This window comes from Danio rerio, chromosome 12 (assembly GCF_049306965.1).
Source record: "Danio rerio strain Tuebingen ecotype United States chromosome 12, GRCz12tu, whole genome shotgun sequence".
Classification (NCBI taxonomy): domain Eukaryota; kingdom Metazoa; phylum Chordata; class Actinopteri; order Cypriniformes; family Danionidae; genus Danio; species Danio rerio.
In genome coordinates, this window is record NC_133187.1 from 8,055,902 (window position 1) to 8,077,500 (window position 21,599).

Consider the following 21,599-nt stretch of genomic DNA (forward strand, 5'->3'; position numbering starts at 1 on the left):
GTTATTGTAAAATGTAAAGAAATATTGAGATACCAGTGCCACTGCTGTTAAGACAGACAGACAGACAAACAGACAGACAGACAGACAGACAGACAGACAGATAGTCTGTAAAAATAATTAATTGGCTTTACTTAAACTGTTGCTTTTAAATCAATTAGTTGACTACTTAAATTAAGTAAACCCATTAACCAAATTTTTAGGGAAAAGATTGGTGTATGATTTAAAAAATAATTTAAATTAACTTAACGGTACCAAGTTATAATGGGTTTCCTCTTTTTTTAAGTAAAGTCAACTTGTCACTTTTAATGCTGTGTTCATACTAGATGCGTGAACATTTTGAGTATACTTCATTCGTGCATCAAATTCGCCTAATTCTCCCGTCAAATTTACTTCACGAAAGATTTGCAGATTCGCATCATGGGCAAGGCTTCTGTCTGCCCGGTGACTCTAGCTTCATTGCTAAATGTCTAACATGGATTTTATTGAGAGTAGCTGTGCTTTATGTGCTTTTGGAATGCTGAAAAACAGCATAGATTTGTTTGGCGCCGTGTCTGAGTCCACTAGATCCTTTCAGAGGTGCAACCATCTCTCGGAGTTCATCAACTCCTTCAGAAACAATACCTGGATGATGGAAGCTTTCAGTGGGACTTCCGACTGAGCCGAGCCCAGTTCGATGAGCTGTTGCTCTGTGTCGAAAGGAGGATTTCCCCTCGGGACACCAACAGCAGGCGACACGTCATAATCATGCCCCCACAAGAGAAAGCTCCTGATTGGTTAAAATGGTCCGAATGTCCGCTAAAGTTCAGATTATCCAACTCAAGCGATCCAGTTGTCTCAAAACTCGAGACACCTCATTCATGCGAATAGTGCAGCAGGATGTCTATTCAGGTCTTTGCATTGATTTAACATGTAAATCAGCTTCATCAGTGGCTGGTGTAAATGCACCATAAGGCAACAGGTTTACTCACTTTTTAAAAAGTAACGTATATAAGCACTTTTTACAGTGTAGGTAGATTTAATATTACTTTAAGATAATATAATACGTACTTTTTAATATACAGAAACTAACATTCGTCATGACAGATTGTTAGTGATTTTCCCTCTGTCTGGACTAAATATGCTTTGTGCTGAATTTGCTGTTGTCATGCTTGTTTTTCATTAAGCCTGCTTTGACCTTCAGCAGGTCGCAGTGATGACTGTGTTTTCTTCTGATTTATCTCAGAGCAGAAAGGGAAATGCTTTGAGGTATGGGCTTGATTGTGTCGGCTGCTGATTACATTATAAAACGCGACACGAGAAATGATGATTGCAATTTGTTGGCGGCAAGTCAACTAAATTTACAAGCACAAATCAACTGAAGAATTGCAAACCCAGTCAAGCAGCAAACAAATCAAAACACAAACAAAAGCATGAGCCATTACTGATTAGCGAGGCTCTTGACCTAATCTTCGGGTCTAAGCATCAGTGATCAGATGTTCAGTTTGTACATGACAGACAGTGAAACACAAGTAAACAACCCTAGACTGAAATTGAAAATAGCAAAAGCAAAAGTTGAGCGTTTACAGTATTTAGCAGAGTTTTCCTTCGGCTTAGTCCCGTTTTTATCAGGGGTTGCCACAGAAGAATGTACCGCCAACTATTCTGGCATGTGATTTAAGCAGGGGATGCCCTTTCAGTCACACTCATTTACACTCACACTCATACACTACGGCTAAATTAGCTCACACAGTTCACCTAGAGCATGTCTTTAGACTGTGTTTAGGAAACCGGAGCACCTGGAGGAAACCCACATAAAAATTACACATAGGAGTCTAGTAGAATCGGTCTGCACCGACTGAATTAAACTCCAGTTGCACTTCCATTGACACGCATCATGAATGAATCAACCAACTGTCTGAAACTAAACCAAACGCTGCGCTGCTTTGCCCTGGGGCACATCCTGCAAGTCAATAGTGGCAGTGTTTGCTATTTGTACTATGCGGTCAGGCTCAGTGTTGACCTGGATAAAGGTTAGAGAATGAACGATAACATCTCATCGTCATCGGTTTTGACCTTTACTCTTCATTAAATAAAAATGTTGTGTTAATTTACTCCTATTATGGGCCATTCAAGATGAAAGATGCATTTCACTTTAGTGCATTTGATGATTTTTATTAGATTTGATATGATTTTTAGCTGAAATTACACTGAAAAAATTATTCAGCAGATTTACTGATTTTTTTTTTAAGGTAAGTGGTTGCAAACAATTTACAATTTGCTGAATTTAAACAAACAAATTAGGTTGAACATTACTGAATTGTATTTTTTTGCGTAAATTCAGTTCATATAAATACAGGGTGGGCCATTTATATGGGTACACCTTATTAAAATGGGAATGGTTGGTGATATTAACGTCCTGTTTGTGGCACAATAGTCTATGTGAGGGGGCAAACTTTTCAAGATAGGTGGTGACCATGGTGGCCATTTTGAAGTCGGCCATCTTGGATCCAACTTTTGTTTCTTCAATAAGAAGAGGGTCTTTTGACACAAACTTATTGAGAATTTCACAAGAAAAATGGTGTGCTTGGTTTTAACATAACTGTATTCTTTCATGAGTTATTTACCAGTTTCTGACCACTTATGAAATGTGTTCAATGTGCTGCCCATTGTGTTGGATTGTCAATGCAACCATCTGCACCAACTCTTCACACACTGATAGCAACACCGCAGAAGAAATGCCAGCACAGGCTTCCAGTATTCATAGTTTCAGGTGCTGCACATCTTGTATCTTCACACCATAGACAACAAAGATAGTGGGGCCATTCTTCATCAATGGAAACCTCAAGGCCACTGGCTATTTTAAATTGCTACATGATGATGTGTTTCACTCTTTATGCACTGAAGCTGGCACGTTCCCTGAGTTTTTGCAACTAGATGGTGCACCACCACATTATGGGTGTCAGGTCCGAGCATTCCTAAATGAACAGTTTCCTGAAAAGTGGATCGGTCGTCGTGGGCCAGTTGAATGGCCCCCAAGGTCTCCCAATCTGACTCCCTTAGACTTTTATCTTTAGGGTTATTTGAAGGCAATTGTCTATTAAGATGCCAGGGTTAAACTGTTACTTGTTTTTAAAGGATATCCTGGGATTTTTAATTACCACTGAAAGTCAGGACCTCAGTTTAACTTCTTATCCGAAAGACGGCGTTCACTAAGCAGAATAGAGTCCCCATCATTGTATTGGGGCGTTTGGACCCACACAGATCACAGGTTGAGCACCCTGTGCTGACCTCACTAACACCTTTTATGGCAGCAACCTAGCTTTCCCATGTGGTCTACCATCCAGGTACTGACCTGGCGCAGCCCTGCTTGGCTATGTAAGGCCGTACTCACACTATGTACATTTGCCTCGAACCAGGCCAAAGCACGATTGTCCCCACTCCTGTCTCCCCCGACGACCCGCACTCACATTACAATCGGGCCTGGGCATGCTTACGTCATTAATGCTGCGCTGTTTAGTAAGCGCTCTCCAAACAGTAGGAATGCAGTGACACGCAGTCATATATTTCACCGAACAGATCCGCCACTTTTGGCGCTCATAAACAATCATAAAGCTGTCGTGCTGCAGGAATGAGGAGGTTTGCTGAAGGTACGCAGCTGTCGTGCAGTGAGGGGTTTGCAGTTTGCATTCACTAAACAGTAAGAATAATTAATAAATCCATATGAAACAGTCCCTTAAAAGTCAGTCTCGCGTTCAGTTTTGAGCTTTGGCGCGTTTTGTCCCAGTGAACCGCGATCAGGCCCACCTCTTTCAACCACGCCAGGGCTGGCCAAGTAAACCGTGCCTGCACACTCACACTTCTCAAACGATCCGGGAAACGGGCCTGGGCACGGTTCGGATAGCATAGTGTGAGTACACCTTAAGAGTTGCAGAGAGCTAGCTACTGGCAGATAGTAGTAAAGGACTGTCAAACTGGCATCAGCAGAGAAGGACCAGCCACTCCAAATACATAAGCAAATAGTCAAACTTTGAATTTGATTAGCAAAACAAACTGTTTTTAGTGAAATAAATTGCACAGGTTAATTGTTCACCTAAAGGCTAACAAAATGCACTAGCAAAACAAATATACTACATTTGGATTCCACACAGAACTTAATATATCCTCACTATTTTCTGTTCTCTCTCTCCATCTGTCTCACCGTGTCTCAGGAAATAAGTCCCTTGACAGTGGGATTGCCGAGATGGAGGAACTTCCGGTTCCCCAGAACATCAAAATCAGCAACATCACATGCGACTCCTTCAAGATCTGCTGGGATATGGACTCCAGGTCTAAGGAACGCATCACGCACTACTTCATCGACCTCAACAAGAAGGAAAACAAGAATGCCAACAAGTTCAAACACAAGGTGAATGATCACAGAAGCCTTTTCCCGAGCCTAATCTGTTCTGTTGTAAGACCCACATAGAAATCTGATATACATTTAGTCATTTAGCAGCTTTTGTACAGTTGAGGAGTCATTCAGTGAGTCAGCAAGAGGCAATACACACAACAAGTGCTAATTATACAAAGGAACTGTTAGTGCTCAGAGAATTAGGTGCTGGAGTTAAGGGGGGGGGGGGGTGTTTTTATAGAGAAGAGTGTTTCTACAGGTGGTTTGTCAAGCCCACTCACCTGTGTGAGGCACATTCTTAAATGCACAATGTTAATATATTTTATAGATATGGAGTGAGTGTCAAGTGCAAATGTCTGTTAAAGTGCCAGAGAGAGGAAAGAGTGTTTTCTACAGGTGGTTTGTCAAGCCCACTCACCTGTGTAAGGCACACTCAGAATTGCATAATGTTTTGAGGTTTTCATGTGGTGTGGTGATGGGGGGAGAGAAGAGGGGGTTCTGGATCTGGGAGCTGGGACTGTTGGTAATATTTCAGAGGGTGGTAAGATGATTGAAGTTGAGGGCTCTAACAGCTTGTGGAAATAAACTGTTGATCTGTCTAGCCGAGTGGACTCTAATACTCCAGAACAGTCTTGGCAAGAGCTGGAATAGACTATGGAAGGGATATATGGCAATATTTGCAAATGACATGCATATTTGAGATATAAGTTCATATTTGGATTTGACATATATCAAATAAGCATTATATATTCAACATGTATTCAACAAAATACTGGGAAAACGGCCTATAAACAATATTTCTAAAGTTACTTTTAAAAGTAATGCATTACGATATTGAGTTACTTCCTAGAAAAGTAACTTGTTGCTTTACCCCGTTACTTTTTAAGGTAAGTAATGAGTTATGTTACTTTTGCAACACTTTTTAATACCTGGCTGAGACTTGATCCTTTTCTAAATGTTTTTTTTTCTCTTTTTTTTTTTTTTAAATAGAGGGGTTTTGCAATTAACAACGCACAGTATAACCCACACAGTTATCTTTAATTTTTTGTTTACACATTTACAGATAAAAAATATATTTTAGTAATAATGATAATAATAAACCCCAGATAATAATAAATCCTAAGGCTACACATGCTGTTTACAGAGGCCTGTAGGAAGGGGGGGGGGGTGTAGTGGTGTAGTGACAATATATAGGGCCCTGCCAATTTAAGGTTCTGGTAATAGGTTGTGGGGAGGCCAAAACAGTAACCGTTGAATAACAACTGTGAAATTGCTTAAAATTTCTCTTTAAGCTGTATAGAAGTGTCTTGAAAACTATGTAGTCAAATATTACTTAGTCATCGTGGCAAAGATAAAATAAATCAGTTATCAGAAATGAGTTATTAAAACTATTATGTTTAGAAATGTGTTGAAAAAAAGTTTTGGGGAAAATTGGGGAAAAAATAAACAGGGGGATAATAATTCTGACTTCAATTGTATATGTTCAAATATGTTTGATGTAATTATTGATATGTTCATATAAGTTCAAACATGGCCATGTGAACAAAGTTTTATCTACTGTAGTTGAATACAATTAAAGTCAGAATTATTAGCCCCCTTGTATATTTTTCCCCAATTTCTGTTTAACAGAAAGAAGATTGTCAACACATTTCTAAACATAATAGTTAATAACTCATTTCTAATAATGGATAGATACTAGTATTCTGCTTAAAGTGATATTTAAAGGCTTAATTATATGCAGGTTAGGGTATTTAGGCAAATAATTGTATATTGAACGATGATTCGTTCTGTAGACAATCAAAAGATTATTGCTTAAGGGGGCTAATAATTTGGACCTTAAAATTTTAAAAACAACTTTTATTCTAGCCGAAATAAGAATAAATAAAAAAACAAATAAGATTTTCTCCAGAAGAAAAAATATTATAGGAAATACTGTAAAACATTCCTTGCTCTGTGAAACATAATTTGGGAAATATTTTAAAAAGAAAAGAACAATTCACAGAATGGCTAATAATTTTGACTTTAACTGTATGTACATATAGTAATAGTTAATGTAATAAATATATATGTTGCATATATGGCATATTTTATAACTTAAATCCAAATTTGAAGTTGTATCACATGTAATTTGCATATAATGCTATGTAAAATTTGGTCCCTCTTTATTTTGATGGTCCCTTTGTTGAATTTAAGTTGCATTGCATCTACATGCCAACTAATTCTCATTAGAATACAATCAGACTGTTAAATTAGGGTAGGGGTTAGTGTTGACATGTACTTGCAAAAGTTTCTTAGTCAGTTAAATATCTGATAAAGGAGCAGTATCAGCAGATGTCAAGCAGACTACTAATACTCAAATGGATCATCAAAATAAAGTGTTACCTAAAGTTTTTCTATATGGAGCAAAACCTGATGCACTGCCATTTTATGTGTTATTATCATTTAATATGTCTCCTCTAGGATGTCCCTACTAAACTGGTAGCAAAAGCCGTTCCTCTGCCTATGACAGTTAGAGGACACTGGTTTCTGAGTCCACGCACTGAGTACACAGTTGCTGTTCAGACTGCCTCCAAACAGGGCGATGGAGACTACGCTGTGTCCGAATGGAGCGAGATCAATGAATTCTGCACAGCAGGTGAGGTGCATGTTCACGGTACTTCAAAACAAGGTTTCCCAAAATGTGATAATTAGATACATTAGATCAGAGTTTGCCTACCCTGTTCCTAAAGGCACACCAACAGTACACATTTTCAACCTCTTCCTAATTAAACACACTTGAATCAACTCGTCAGAACATTAGAAGACACTCCAAATATAATTAGTTGTTTTAAGTACTGATGATGTGCCTGTTGGTTTATGCTGACAATATCCAATACATCTTTCTTTTTCCTTCTTTTGAACGTGCAGATTATTCCACTGTTCATCTCACACAGTTGATGGAGAAAGCAGAGGTGATCGCCGGCAGAATGCTGCGATTCTCCGTCTTTTATCGAAACCAACACAAAGAGTACTTCGACCATGCAAGGTGAGTGATTCCACACGGGCGACAACATCAAATGATCAAAGAAATAATAATAATAATATTAAACACATACCAGCCACTTTATTAGGTACACCTGTCCAACTGTTTGTTAACGCAAATTTCTAATCAGCCAATCACATGGCAGCAACTCAATGCATTCAGGCATGTAGACATGGTTAAGACAATCTACTGCAGTTCAAACCAAGCATCAGAATGGGAACAAAAGGAGATTTAAATGACTGAACGTGGCATGGTTGTTGGTGCCATATGGGCTGGTCTGAGTATTTCAGAAACTGCTGATCTACTGGGATTTTCACGCACAACCATCTCTAAAGTTTACAGAGAATGGTCCGAAAAAGAGAAAATTTAAACTATGGGAGTTTTCCCGAAAAAATAATAAAACGGGAGGGTGGCGGGAGATGGATCTGAAATACGAGAGACTTCCAGGAAAAAGTCTAGAGTGTTGGCAGGTATGCCTTTGGGATGTGGTGGAACAGGAGATTCGCATCATGGATGTGCAGCCGACAAATTTGCTGTAACTACATGATGGTATTATGTCAATATGGACCAAAATCTCTGAGGAGTATTTCCAATACCTTGTTGAATCAACGCCACGAAGGATTAAAGCACTTCTGTGTTCAAAAGGGAGTCCAACCCGATGCAAGTAAGGTGTACCTAATAAAGTGGCCGGTTAGTGTAAATAAATGAAGAAAAACTAAAAGACTATTTTTCTTTTGTGAAACACAAAAGATTCAATTCTAAAATATATGGTGGCCATAATATTAGTGAAGTTGGTTTATGAGAGTGAGACACCTACGGTATCAGACTCGTGTTTATTTACTTTAATAATTACCAAAAAAAAATAGATATTTGATGATTATGAATAATTGTTTTCCACGAAAGAATGTCACGCAGACTTAGAACAACATGAGAGGGAGTAAATAAATTTCCATATCATATAAATGTTTGTTTTCATTTGAGAAAGCCTCAAAAATGCTGAGGGGTTTTATAAAAATGTTTGCAGTAGTTTCTCTTCATGCGAATCATCTTCCTTTGTATTTCTGAATGAAATTTCATATAAATCCAGCAATTCTGTTTTAACGTAATTCTATCTGGTAATAGCATCAGTGCAATTTGATGAAAACAGCCATTAAATCATACGTCTTTATGGCTCAAAAGCCTATTTCTGTTGAATTTAATGCATTTAAGGTGATATAATAATTCTCTAATGAGCTTTTCCACGAATAAAGCGTATGCGATTTCAGATGTAGGAGGCAAAGAGGAATCAAATTAAATCCGTCTGAAAGGCTCATTGCAGTCTGAGGTAGTAAAAGGAAGGACATTCATTCATTCCCCTTCGGAAATCATCTTTTTTTCTCTTTTAATATTACCCGAGTACATATGAATGTATTACTTCATCTTACTTTAGTATTTATTGCTTTGATTCAATAGAAGTCATTGAATCTGCTTTCACTTCAGTGAGTGAAGGTCTATTGGTGCTGTACTTTTACACGCACAACTCAAAGATTCATTCCACACTGGCTTCTTAACATTTCTAAAATATATAAGTCATTGAGGTTGAACTTGTTTACTTATGTACTATACAAACACTAATTTGGGTGACACTGTGGCTCAGTGGTTAGCACTGTCACCTCACAGCAAAAAGGTTGCTGGTTCGAGTCCTGGCTGGGCCAGTTGGCATTTCTGTGTGGAGTTTGCATGTTCTCACTGAGTTGGCATGGGTTTCCTCTGGGTGCTCCGGTTTCCCCCACAGTCCAAAGACATATAGGTAAATTGGATAAACTAAATTGGCTGTAGCAGATGTGCGTGTAGTAGGGTTGGGCATCTAAGCTATAATGCCGATCCGATACGCATCTCGATACAAAGAATACGATCCGATATATTAGCGATACATTTGTGACATATTGCGATGCAACACGATACGATTCACACCCATATCACGATACGATGCGATATTTCAGCACTAACTAATTAGATCAAGTTTATGAGATGATGTGAAAGAGGATGCTGTGCCATTGAATGAGTTTGATTATTTATTAACCAAGCAAAACCAAGACTTTTTTTTACAAACTGGCTTTTCTCTCAGAGCCAGAGTGTCAGTTTACAGTAGAGGGCCATTTTAGAACATATAGCACATATTATTTAAGTATTTTCAAGATAAACAGAATGTATAAGTGCAATATATATTAAAAAAATATGTATATATTTGCACTCTTTCAACATAAATAAAATTAGCATTGCACAACAAGAATTGTGATTTAACTTTTCAACTATGAAAACAAGTTTTACAAAGATATATTTTGCCACTGATTATTCAAAACTTAAGGTTGTGAACTAGCAGTGTTATGCTGCGTTGAAACATCACTGTCACTGTAAACAACAGGCTAATAAAAATATAACAAACCAGCAATCTTCTTGCTGTGGGGTGGTCAAACTACCCACTGTGCCACTGTGACACCCAATTATTTTTATCATTATTATTATTAATATTATTATTATTATAATTAAATAAAAATTAACAGGAGGAGGTGTTTAAAACCTTCGTTCTCCGTGACACTAGGCTGAATATCTTTGCAGATGAACAATGCAATAGCATTCGTTATTGGCGTAGAGCGAGCAGAACTGTTGCGCATGGAAAAAAAAACTTTCAATGCTTTTCTCACCACTTTTGGAGCTGGTTGAAGCAGTGCGAAAGCCGGGGATGCAGAAACACTGGAAGATGCTTTCACAACAACACCGTGGCGCCGCTTCAAGTGAGATATCAGATTAGTCATACTGCCCGCGTATTTTACAGATGCGAGGCACATTTTGCAAATTGCATCTGTCCTGTCATGTCGTCCATCCTTAAATCCATAATGTTGCTTGCCATACTTTAGATTTAAAACTCAGTGGGGAATAAAATGTTTGTTTTGCTTCTCGCGCTTTCTGAGGGCGCTCCACTAGCTTCATCCGCACACCTGATACACTGAGTTGTAGTGTGTGCACATCCGCAAATCCGTTGCTAAGGCTTACTTTATGTAGGTCGATTAAATTATGCGCCAAAACAGGTTGACAACACTTGTTAATAAATAAAAAATACATTCTATATTAAAAATATAAGCTGTATCTCGGAAAAATCGATGCATCTCGCAAAAACCGATGCATCTCGATTTGCTTCCAAAATTTCATTCATCCTCTGCTGCTCAACCGATGCACTCGCATCGTGAACGCGCATAACCGCGTATCGATACATATCGGTTAATCTTCCCATCCCTAGCGTGTAGTGTATGTAAATGGGTGTTTTCCAGTACTGAGTTGCGGCCGGAAGGGCATCCGCTGCATAAAACATATCGTGGAATAGTTGGCTGTTCATTCAGTATATATACACACACACACACACACATATATATATATATATAAGAAACTGAGCTCCAAAATGGATAAAAAGCATCATGACAATGCTAATTGGTAAAGATTTTTACCAATACCAGTGTCCATTTGAAAGAATTAGCTGTAATACTGGAGTTATATGCTGTTCTAGGAAACACACCAACAAAGCATGCACTGCAAAAAATGCTTTTCTTTCTTAGATTTTTTGTCTCTTTTCTAGTCTAAATATCTAAAATTTCTTATATCAAGAAGCATTTTCTAGACAAGCAAAACATATTGTCTTCTTTTGAGAAATAATTAGCCAATATTAAGTGAATTTTTTCTTAAAACAAGCAAATTAATCTGCCAATGGGGTAAGCAAAATAATCTTGTTTTTTTCTTTTGACGTAAGATTATTTTGCTTACCCCATTGGCAGATTAATTTGCTTGTTTTAAGAAAAAATTCACTTAATATTGGCTAATTATTTCTCAAAACAAGACCATATGTTTTGTTTTCTAGGAAATTCTTCTTGATTTAGGAATTTTTAGATATTTTAACTAGAAACAAGACAAAAAATCTAAGCAAGAAAAAGATTTTTTGCAGTGTGCGTCTATGATGGAAATGCGACCTCTGGTGGATAGTAGTAAACTCCGAAATGAGATGCAGAGTTTCACATGAGCACATTAATTAGCAAATAATACAAATATTACGAATGTAAACATTAAGTGAGCAGGCTACAGTGTAACCCCGGGTCCTAAAAACACACCGCGTGACTAGATACGCAGTGATAAGCAATTTGGCTGCTTGATAAGACAAAACATGACAGAAATTTAAATACAGCCATTCAGAAGCACAGAAAAACCAACAAAAGGGTAAAGTTTAAAATCAATTAATACATATTAAACCTTTATTAAATTATTAAATGTACATGTTTGACTATTACTATGTGTTGGCTTGCGTCACGGTTCTAAAGTTCAATTTCAAGCGGTTTATTTTAGTAGAATGGCAATAAATGTCCAGTAAAATGGCATTAAAACTTACATTGTTAGCATTTAACACTGAATAAAGCACATGTACCTCAGCTGTACCTGAGATAAACACTGTCAGTTTATCCTTTTGTTCAGCTTCAAGAAATAAAAGCAGTTTAATATGTATTTCAGGTGTTTGTTAGAACAAAAGCTCCTTTTAATATAAAAAATAGCCGTATGTTTTATTTAGAACCCGATTTAAATCAGCCTTTAGGCTTGATCGTCCGACTTGCTGCTGTTGGTTGTCAATCTGGCAACCTGAGCTTGCGATTGTTTTGAGGAATGTAACATCTAATTTAATCACTGGATGTCAAACTTGCATACTGCACCTTAAACTTCCACTAAATTTAATGCGACATTTTTAACTGAAATGTGCAAAGTCAGTTATTGAAGTAAACACTCAAATTAGACCATGTAGTTTATCTGTCAATCTGATGCTCTTAAAATAAAATATGCATACACATCACCTAAATATAAAAAAATGTATCTGCAAATTAAACAATATTTTCAAAAACATTTCAAAACTTTGTTTTCAGGCACCCAAAACACTGTTGTAAATGAACAGCCAAAATGCAGAGAACCCCCTTGGATTCTTTAATAATGAGCGGCTGAGTTTACTCATCAGTGTTTAATTAGGAATTACTTTAATTAGTTCAAAAATGTGTTGGTGCCTACAGGAACAATGTTGGAAAGCACTTTTGTGATGTGTTCCCTGACTACAAATACATTGGTCACTTTATAATAAGGTTTCATTATTGGTTAATGTATTTACTAACATGAACTCATATGAACAATATGTGTTCAGAATTTATTTATCATAGCTCAACATTTATCCATGCTATATTAATATCCAAATTCCTGCTTGTTAACATTAGTTAATGAACTGTAATTTAACATGAACTAACAATCAACAAACTTTGTAATAAATCTATTGTTCATTGTTTATTCATGTTAGTAAATACATTAACTAATACAACCTTATTGTAAAGAGTTACCAATACATTTGTATAAAACTATATTTGGTTTCTGATGAAAGTATTTATGATGTATTGAGAAATGGGAATTTGTGGATAATTAAGGCTAAGATGCTAGAAAGTCCTTCTTAATGCAGAGGGAGCACAACTGATCTTTTTTTAACTCAGGCTCAATGGAAATTGTAACAGTTGGAGTTGCATACAGCTAAGTCAAGGGTCAAACAGGAACAAATGGTATTATGAAGAGTAGATCCAAAAATAGTTGTGGTCACAGTATAAACAAGAAACAAGGCAAGAATCAAAAGGCACTTCAAGAATAGACCAGGATAACGCAATGTTACGGGTAAACAAGACTCAGCCAAGAGTGTGTGAATGGGGTGTTTTTATAGTCCTAGCAATCAGTCCATCATGAGCTTACAGCTGTGTGTGTGTAATCAGGGGGAATAAGGAACTGGTGTGTGGTAGTTGTAGTTTATTAAAGTGGCATTTGTGTAGTTCTCCAGTGATCTGCACAGGTTAGATCACTGGTGACGGTGACAGAAATACTTGCCTCAGTCTAATAAATAAAATACATTGCTCTTGGTATGTTTCATTGCACATTACAAAATGACAAATCCTCTAGAGGGAACTGTCTAGTGTGTGTGTGTGTGTGTGTGTGTGAATCTAAAATGCTATTTGGGGCACGTTTCATATCCATGAGAAGGTGGGCATGGTTAAAAAGATCACCTATAAATGAACCCATGACCTGAACACTTTCCTAAACCAAATCCAAAAGTGCTTTCACAAGCAAATGTGTGAAAATAGTGCATTGCGGCCACAAAGCTTTACCTTGATTTTACATTAATTTTATCTGTTTTGTGGAACTGTACTTCACCACACTTAAACCCCATGTTTTGAATCTTCATCACAAGTATAATTCAGTTCAGAGTGAACTACTGAGGGAACTGACCACACCAGAAAAGTTGTCTGGATATAAATAGCAAAATGTAAACATTACAATTTACAAAGACAATCAAGTTGTTTTTTGGTACGTATTATTTGTTGCTATGCAATAAACCGCACAAAAATAATCCTTTATTAACTGATAATATATATGTCTCATTAATATCATTAGTGTGAAAAGGAACCAAAGTTGTTGCTGTCATACTGCCCAGTAATGATCATTTTACCTACAGTAATTCTGCAGTCAAAAACAAGTTACAAACGAAGGCTGAAGCACATATTTCCGATGAGCCAGTATTGGATCTTTTAGCCAGGTCTTTCTGTGTCTGCCTGTCTCTATGGTGAAACTGTGTTCACTGTACCTCTGAATGTCACCTCTATGCAGTCATTCATCACTTACAGTGACGTTTCTCATTGCAGGGAGGCCCAAAACAACAAGATGTTGCCATCAGTGAAGGACAACAGTGGCAGCCACGGTTCCCCCATCAGCGGGAAGCTGGAGGGCATCTTCTTTAGCTGCAACACCGAGTTCAACACGGGCAAACCCCCACAGGACTCACCGTACGGTCGATACCGCTACCAGCTGCCAGCAGAGGCGCTCTTCAGCCCCAAGACAAACCTGTATTTCGGTGACTTCTACTGCATGTACACGGCCTATCATTACGTTATACTGGTGATCGCGCCGCAGGGTTCGCCCGGAGACGACTTCTGCAAGCAGCGTCTACCAGCACTGGATATCGCCAACAACCGCTTTATGACGTGCTCGGAGGATGAAGACGGCCAGCTGGTGTTCCACCATGCACAGGACCTTATCCTGGAGGTCATCTACACCGACCCTGTGGATCTGAGCCTGGGCACGGTAGCCGAAATTAGCGGCCACCAGCTCATGAGCCTCTCCACAGTCAACGCCAAGAAAGATCCCAGCTGCAAGACCTGCAACATCAGCGTGGGCCGCTAACCCACGTAACTGAACCCTTCTGCTGCCTTGAACGGCACAGGAAAAATAACCGCCTTCTCCTTTAGCCGTCCTCCTTACCCATTGAACTTGTTCATAATTCCTTCTGGTGTCTGTAAATGCCTGTTTCACACATCCTCCATCTGCAGTGCGTACATTTTTCTTCATCCAAGGTTAACCTAAACATTAAAGTCCACTGTAGCCGACGTTACAGCATTTATACTTCTGTGTTCTGTCTAGGTTGCACTCCAATAGCATTGCTAGTTTTGAAACACTGCATTGATAGTTGAAGGTGGGGTTGTGTTTCTTCGCCGGGGTTTTAAGTTTATGCCCCAAATCAGTGTGATGCTACTATAACAGTAAACTTACACTCATTCAGGGAAGAGGGAGGACGTGGTGAACATGTAACTAAGGTTACACGCAGTAAACAGCGGTGAGTTTGGTGTTACAATGACCTTCATGGCCAATCACAGTCATTTCTGTTGAGCACGTGAACACAATGGCAAATCAGCCGTGTTTAAAAACATGCTCAACTGCGCTCAAATGTTAGCGTTTTTAAAATTTCAGTACCGATCGGTTTCAAATTTCAGTATTCAGTATCGCAAAGGCTACACTAGACCTACCGTATGCACTTGAAACACAAGTATAAATTGGACTTAAGGGGAAGGGTATGCAACTATGTGAATGCTACACCAGAGTGTGCGCACTCAACGCAGAAGTATAAATTGAGCTTTACAGGTTTCAGCTTTCACACTGCGCACAGTTGCAATCTAGGAGTCGTGCATCTGCAGCAGTGCTTTAATAGTTTCCACATCGATTTTTGCTGTGTGGCCAAAATTACCAGACTGATGCAAAATTGTTACTTTAGGCATATATGCATAATCAAAGTTTATGTTCTCAGTTACTGAATGTCAAGAAAAGAAAAAAAAAAAACAGTATTCCCAAAGAATGCTACATTCAAACAGCTACGATTTCCAACATCATTGGACATATGGTTAAAAGAGGGGAGACATTCAAGAAACAAAGTTTTGAATGACAAGTCAAAAGCATAGTGGGGTCCTCAAATGTTGGTGCCAATTGTGCGTTTTAAAATGCGTTTATGAAAGGATTTGTTATTTTCCAAAATAAAAAAAATGCTGAAGATTTACTCAGGCCCTTGTCATCAAAGATGCTTTGTTTCTTCTGTCGAAAAAAAAGTCACGTTTCTGAGATCTTTTTCTAAGGCACTCAATGGTTTGAACATTCAAACTGCTGTTTCAAAGCGCATAGTTAATTAATAAGAGTCTTTATATATATATATATATATATATATATATATATATATATATATATATATATATATATATAAATTATTTATATATATATATATATATATATATATATAAATTATTTATATATATATATATATATATATATATATATATATATATATATATATATATATATATATATATATATATAAAGACTCTTATTAATTAACTATGCGCTTTGAAACAGCAGTTTCAAATATATACGGCGACGCAGCGGTGCAGTATATGGTGCTGTTGCCTCACAGCAAGAAGGTCACTGGTTCGAGCCTTGGCTGGGTTAGTTGGCGTTTCTGTGTAGAGTTTGCATGTTCTTCCTGGGTTCGCATGGGTTTCCTCCGGGTGCTCCGGTTTCCCCCACAGTCCAAAGACATGCGGTATAGGTGAATTGGGTAGGTTAAATTGTCCGCAGTGTATGAGTGTGAATAAGTGTGTGTGGATGTTTCCCAGAGATGGGTTGCAGCTGGAAGGGCATATGCTGTGTAAAAACGTGCTGGATAAGTTGGCGGTACATTCCGCTGTGGGACTAAGCTAAAATGAATAAATAAATGAATAGCCTATATATAAACATTCACCGGCCACTTTATTAGTTACACCTGTCCAACTGCTCGTTAACACAAGTTTCTAATCAGCCAATCACATGGCAGAAACTGATCTGCTGTAGTTCAAACTGAGCATCAGAATGGGAATGGAAGGTCATTTAAGTGACTTTGAATGTGGTATGGTTGTTGGTGCCAGGCGGGCTGGTCTGAGTATTTCAGAAACTACTGATCTACTGGGATTTTCACGCATAAACCATTTCTGTCAGCTAAGAACAGGAAACTGAGGCTACAATTTGCACAGGCTCACCAAAATGTGACATTCAGAGATGGTAGGGTCAGAATTGGGCGTCAACAACATGAAAGCATGGATATATTGTGCTTTGCATCAAAGGTTCAGGCTGGTGGTGGTGGTGTAATGGTTTGGGGGGGATATTTTCTTGGCACACTTTGGGCTCATTAGTATCAATAGAGCGCCATGTCAACGCCAGAGCCTAACTGAGTGTTGTTGCTGACCATGTCTATAAAGCGTGAATAATCTCAGACTGGTTTCTTAAACATGATAACGAGTTCACTGTACTCAAATGGCCTCCACAGTCATCAGAACTCAATCCAATAGAGCACCTTTGGTATCTGGTGAAAATGGAGATTTGCATCATGGATGTGCAGCAACTGCATGATGCTATCATGTCAATATGGACTAAAATCTCGAGGGATTGTCGAGTACCTCGTTGAATCTATGCCAAAAAGGATTAGGGCAGTTCTGAAGGCAAAAAGGAGGTCTGATCCGGTACTACCAAAGTGTACCTAATAAAGTGGCGGTGAGTGTATGTTAAGTTTTAAACATCAAATACTTATCTAGCACAAGTTCTAGAATGCAAGCTTTTAAATTTTTTTGGTCAATACAAGAAAAAGACCAATTTCACAAAACAAGACCCTTATTTCTCAGCTGGGATCTCATAAAGTCATTTGAAGCTCCAATGAAACTGCAATTTGGAAGTTCAAACCACTGAGCACCCTATAAGTCCACTATGTAGTGAAAAACCCTGAAAGAAATGTACATCTTGGATGGATAAGTGAGTAAATGTGTCCTGTGGGAAAGCACAATGACCAAATACGTTCTGCATACGCACTGTGAACGAAGTATGTATGAAACAGACATAAGGCTCCACCGCAGCATGTGTCTTTCTTTTCCTAGCGTATGGATATCGACCCGGGATGTGTCGTGCTCCTGTTTTTGTGTTTAGGATGTTGACTTTAATCACCCCTGTCAATCAAACTGCTACTTTAACCCTATTGGCTGCCAGACCCTCCCATGAAAACACAACATTGTAACTGTTTACCAAAGTTTACACCAATTTAACACAGTCGAGTCACCTGCAGTCAGTCAATCCAAACAACCGTTCTTATGAGGCATTATGAATGTGATGATCTGGTCTCAAACACTTGTAGCATGACCGCAAACGTCGGCATTAGCACTTCCGCGACGCCTCTTCAGCAGTGTTTCATGTTCTCCCATCCAGTATACTGTGATTTGACATATAATAAATGTGATACGACGTGTAGATAGAAAAATATTTATTTTCGAACTGGTGAATAGAAAATGGACAGAACCAGAAGAAGTGCACAATACAGAGGACTTTGGTGATGGAACAAAATAGGTTCACGATAAAGCAAATATATATATATAGATAAATATATATTTACTGTATAAACCAATGTAGAGTTACGTGCACTATAGCTAACATTCAAAAAGCTACATTTGTCATTGTTGATGTGTACAGCAAATAAAGTCTGGGACGACGATAACATGACAGAATATAACCACACCTGATTGTAGCACAATTCAAACAGTTTTACGCTGGTTGGCATGCAAAGACACTACACAAAGATTGTAATAGTTCATTGCAGTAGAGCCGTCGGAAAGGAAAGATTATAATAATGATTGTTTCGTTTCCAGAGAGTAGCTACATACTTTAGCAGAATTGCACTTGAAAGCGCACATCCGCTTAATTCTCATGAACATATCTCCTTGCTTTGGGCTTCAGTATTGTTTTCTTAGCGTACAACGTGATCAGACAGTGTTCATTTGAACTTAATATATCATAATCCGTTCTTCATGTACAGTATAGGAGGAAAACTGTGCTCTGTGATGGCCACGTACTATATATATATATATATATATATATACTTTTACATTTTTTTTTAACAAAATGGATCATTATATTCCTTAGCTCTTTCGTCTGGGTAATAGGTCTCATTATGTGCTCCCTTTTTACATGCGAGAGACATAAATGAGAAAATAAACTTGTGAGTTAGATGCATATAATTATGATTTGCTGCTGCTCTATTTATGTTGAGGAACTCGTTTTGCATAAAATGGTTATTTTAAGTGCTCTGAGTTGTTTTCTATCAAGAGCGTTGCATTATTTGACAGGCTAGAGATCCTGTCTAGCCCCAGAGGATCTTGGATCCTCACTTGTGTGCATAACGTTCCTAATTAGAATCTTAAACTACACTGAAAAAAATGATTTTCTTATTTGGAGATATCCTCATGATTCTAGTCCAAATATCTAAAAATTCTTAAAATCAAGATGTAAAAAATATTTTTTTGTTTTCAGAAATAATGAGTCAAAAATAAGTTAGTTAAATATTTTTTTTTAAAAGGACCCAGCAGGCACACGACATCATAAGATGATAATATTAGGTTAAATTTAGGTTGTGACGTCAGTTAACCAAAATTCAATTTCTAGCAAGGATCTAAAGACAACGTTATTTTGACGTCCAATAACGACGTTGATATTTGGTTGATCAAAATCCAACATCTTAAACCAACGTCATTGACGTAGAATACTGGCATTTGTTAATAGGTATGGCAACCAAAATCCAATGTTGGATAGACGTTAGGACTGGGCAATTAATCGAAATCGACATTCAGAAACTTTAATTGTTCAACGCTGATGTTCAATAAATAACCATAGATGGCAGATAGTGTGTGTTTCATTTGAATTATTTTAAAATCAAGTAATGCACCCTTCATTCAAAAATATCAGCATATTTATTGTACAAAACTTGTTAAATAAATTTAAAAAATAATACTCGTTCATTAATCGTAACAGAGTTAAAATGTTTAATTAATCGAGATTTTAACTTTAGGCCAAATTGCTAATAGACGTCATAGTGGTTACGTCCACACAACGTCAAGCTGTAACATCACAATATGTTGATATTTGGGGTGAACAAAATCTAACGTCGAGCCAACATCTTAAACCAATGTCATATTGATGTCAAATACTGCCATTTATTTGTCAGGTATGACAACCAAAATCCAACGTTAGATAGACATTAGGGCTGGGCAATTAATCGAAAAGTAATCGAAATCGACATTCATAACCTATAATCGATCTAATTTTTCCAGGTCAATTTTTTCAATTACTTTTCTCACCGCATGTGGAGTCTTGTGACCCCGCTCTGTTAAGGTTACTTTATACTTTTGCGTCGAACGCACAGGTATGTCAGGCGCAGCTTTCATGCGGTCGCATATCCGTGCACCTCTCAAAAATGTAACAACAAGTTGAAAGTTTGCACAACATTGAAGATAATTGGAAGCTGCTCCAGAGACGGCATATTTTCCATTACAATAAAATGATTATTTACATTAAACTATTTGTTTAAAGAAGGATCAAGAAACGCACTGTTTAAAATATTATTTACTGCTTATTTTCTACTTTTACTATTAAAAGTTTAACAATGAAAATAATTAATTGTGTTCCCAAAAGTGCAAGTTATTTATTTTCACTTTTTTTATAAGAAAAACGTGACTGTTGGTTTTAAGCAATGAGTGTTTAAATTTCAGTTGTTCAACGTTGATGTTCAATAAATAACTATAGATAGCAAATAGTGTGTGTTTCCTTTAATCATTTTAAAATCAAGAAATACACCCTTCATTCAAAAATATCAGCATGTTTACTGTACAAAAAGTGCTGGATAAATGAATAAAGTATTCATTCATTAATCGTAACAAAGTTAAAATGTTCAATTAATCGAGAACTTGACTTTAGGCCAAATCGCCCAGCCCTAATAAACAGCATAGTGGTAACATCCACAAAACATCAAGCTGACGTCAACCAGATTTTCATTTCCAAACAAAATGCAACGTCCCCATGACATTGAGGTGCAACATCAATCTGACGTCATGTTGACGTCCTGTGCCTGCTGAGAAGTTTGCAATTTCAGATGCACTGTTCATTCTCCACTACTAAGGCTCAACTATTGTGTTCACCTTTTCCTTGTATATTTACCTAATAAGTGCTGTGTATTACCTCAGTTTAGTTCTGTTTCTGGTTGGTTATTGTCTGTTATGGCGCATTTGCATTGTTAAGATCTGTTCTTAATATAACTGAAAGGTTTAGATTTATAAATAATGTCACTTGCTGTCCTAGAAAAAAAATAAACAAGCAAAATAATCTAATTTTTTAATTTTGAAGATTAATTTTAGCTATTTTTTAATCCCACTTAATTTGGACATATTATTTCTGAAAACAAAACAGTGTATTTTTTACTAGCATTAAACAAGAGCAAGAGAACATGAAAATTGCATACAATTCGACTTTGGTAAAAAATAAATAAATAATCGCCTCCAAAAATAAAGTGCCATATTTCATAAACATAGATGACTACTCTATATTACCTTTTGCCCTTTATAATCTGAATGAGGTTTGCATCAACGGGTCTTGCTCTGTACATAGCACAGAGATCGCACGCTGCGTTTACTGAAGTAGCCAACCAAAGGCCTTGTTCGGTTCGGCCTAACCCATTGAGTCAAGGACTTCCAATGTGGTCAGAAATGATAGTAAAGTGCATTTGAGCATCATTATGGCACAATTACGTCAAATGTAAAAACTCCATTTGGTCCAAACACTGGGTTCAACACTGAAAGGCAGAAAGAATCTCTTTAACTTTAGTAAGTCTTATGTGGTTTCCTGTTTGCTGAGCAACACTTCCAGTAAGCGTAATTTGGCTTTGAGACTTTTGTACTCCTGGTACTCCTCAGCCATAGGGATACGGTCATCTTTTTGAGCGGTTCTTTGGTA

At 37.5% G+C, this 21,599-nt stretch overlaps 2 protein-coding genes across 12 annotated transcripts in view; one reads left to right on the forward strand and one right to left on the reverse strand.

Annotated features, from left to right (window-relative positions):
- Window positions 1-15,808, forward strand: part of phyhiplb (phytanoyl-CoA 2-hydroxylase interacting protein-like b) — a 68,840-nt gene extending 53,032 nt beyond the window's left edge. For 4 of the 5 annotated variants that reach the window (NM_001005602.3, NM_001430908.1, NM_001430909.1 and 1 more), the window contains 4 exon segments: window positions 4,188-4,384; window positions 6,830-7,004; window positions 7,277-7,394; window positions 14,126-15,808. In NM_001005602.3, the coding sequence (NP_001005602.3) occupies window positions 4,188-4,384; window positions 6,830-7,004; window positions 7,277-7,394; window positions 14,126-14,663 (1,028 nt within the window). In that variant the 3' untranslated portion in view covers window positions 14,664-15,808. 5 annotated transcript variants of the gene reach the window in all.
- si:ch73-51i5.2 overlaps window positions 1-21,599 on the reverse strand; it is a 278,670-nt gene that overhangs the window by 194,727 nt on the left and 62,344 nt on the right. For 2 of the 7 annotated variants that reach the window (XM_073918196.1, XM_021480223.3), the window contains one exon: window positions 18,070-21,591. The exons of the other annotated variants lie outside the window; for them this stretch is intronic. In XM_073918196.1, coding sequence (XP_073774297.1) covers window positions 21,477-21,591 — 115 coding nt within the window. In that variant the 3' untranslated portion in view covers window positions 18,070-21,476. Of the gene's footprint in view, window positions 1-18,069; window positions 21,592-21,599 lie in introns of those variants that run through there. 7 annotated transcript variants of the gene reach the window in all.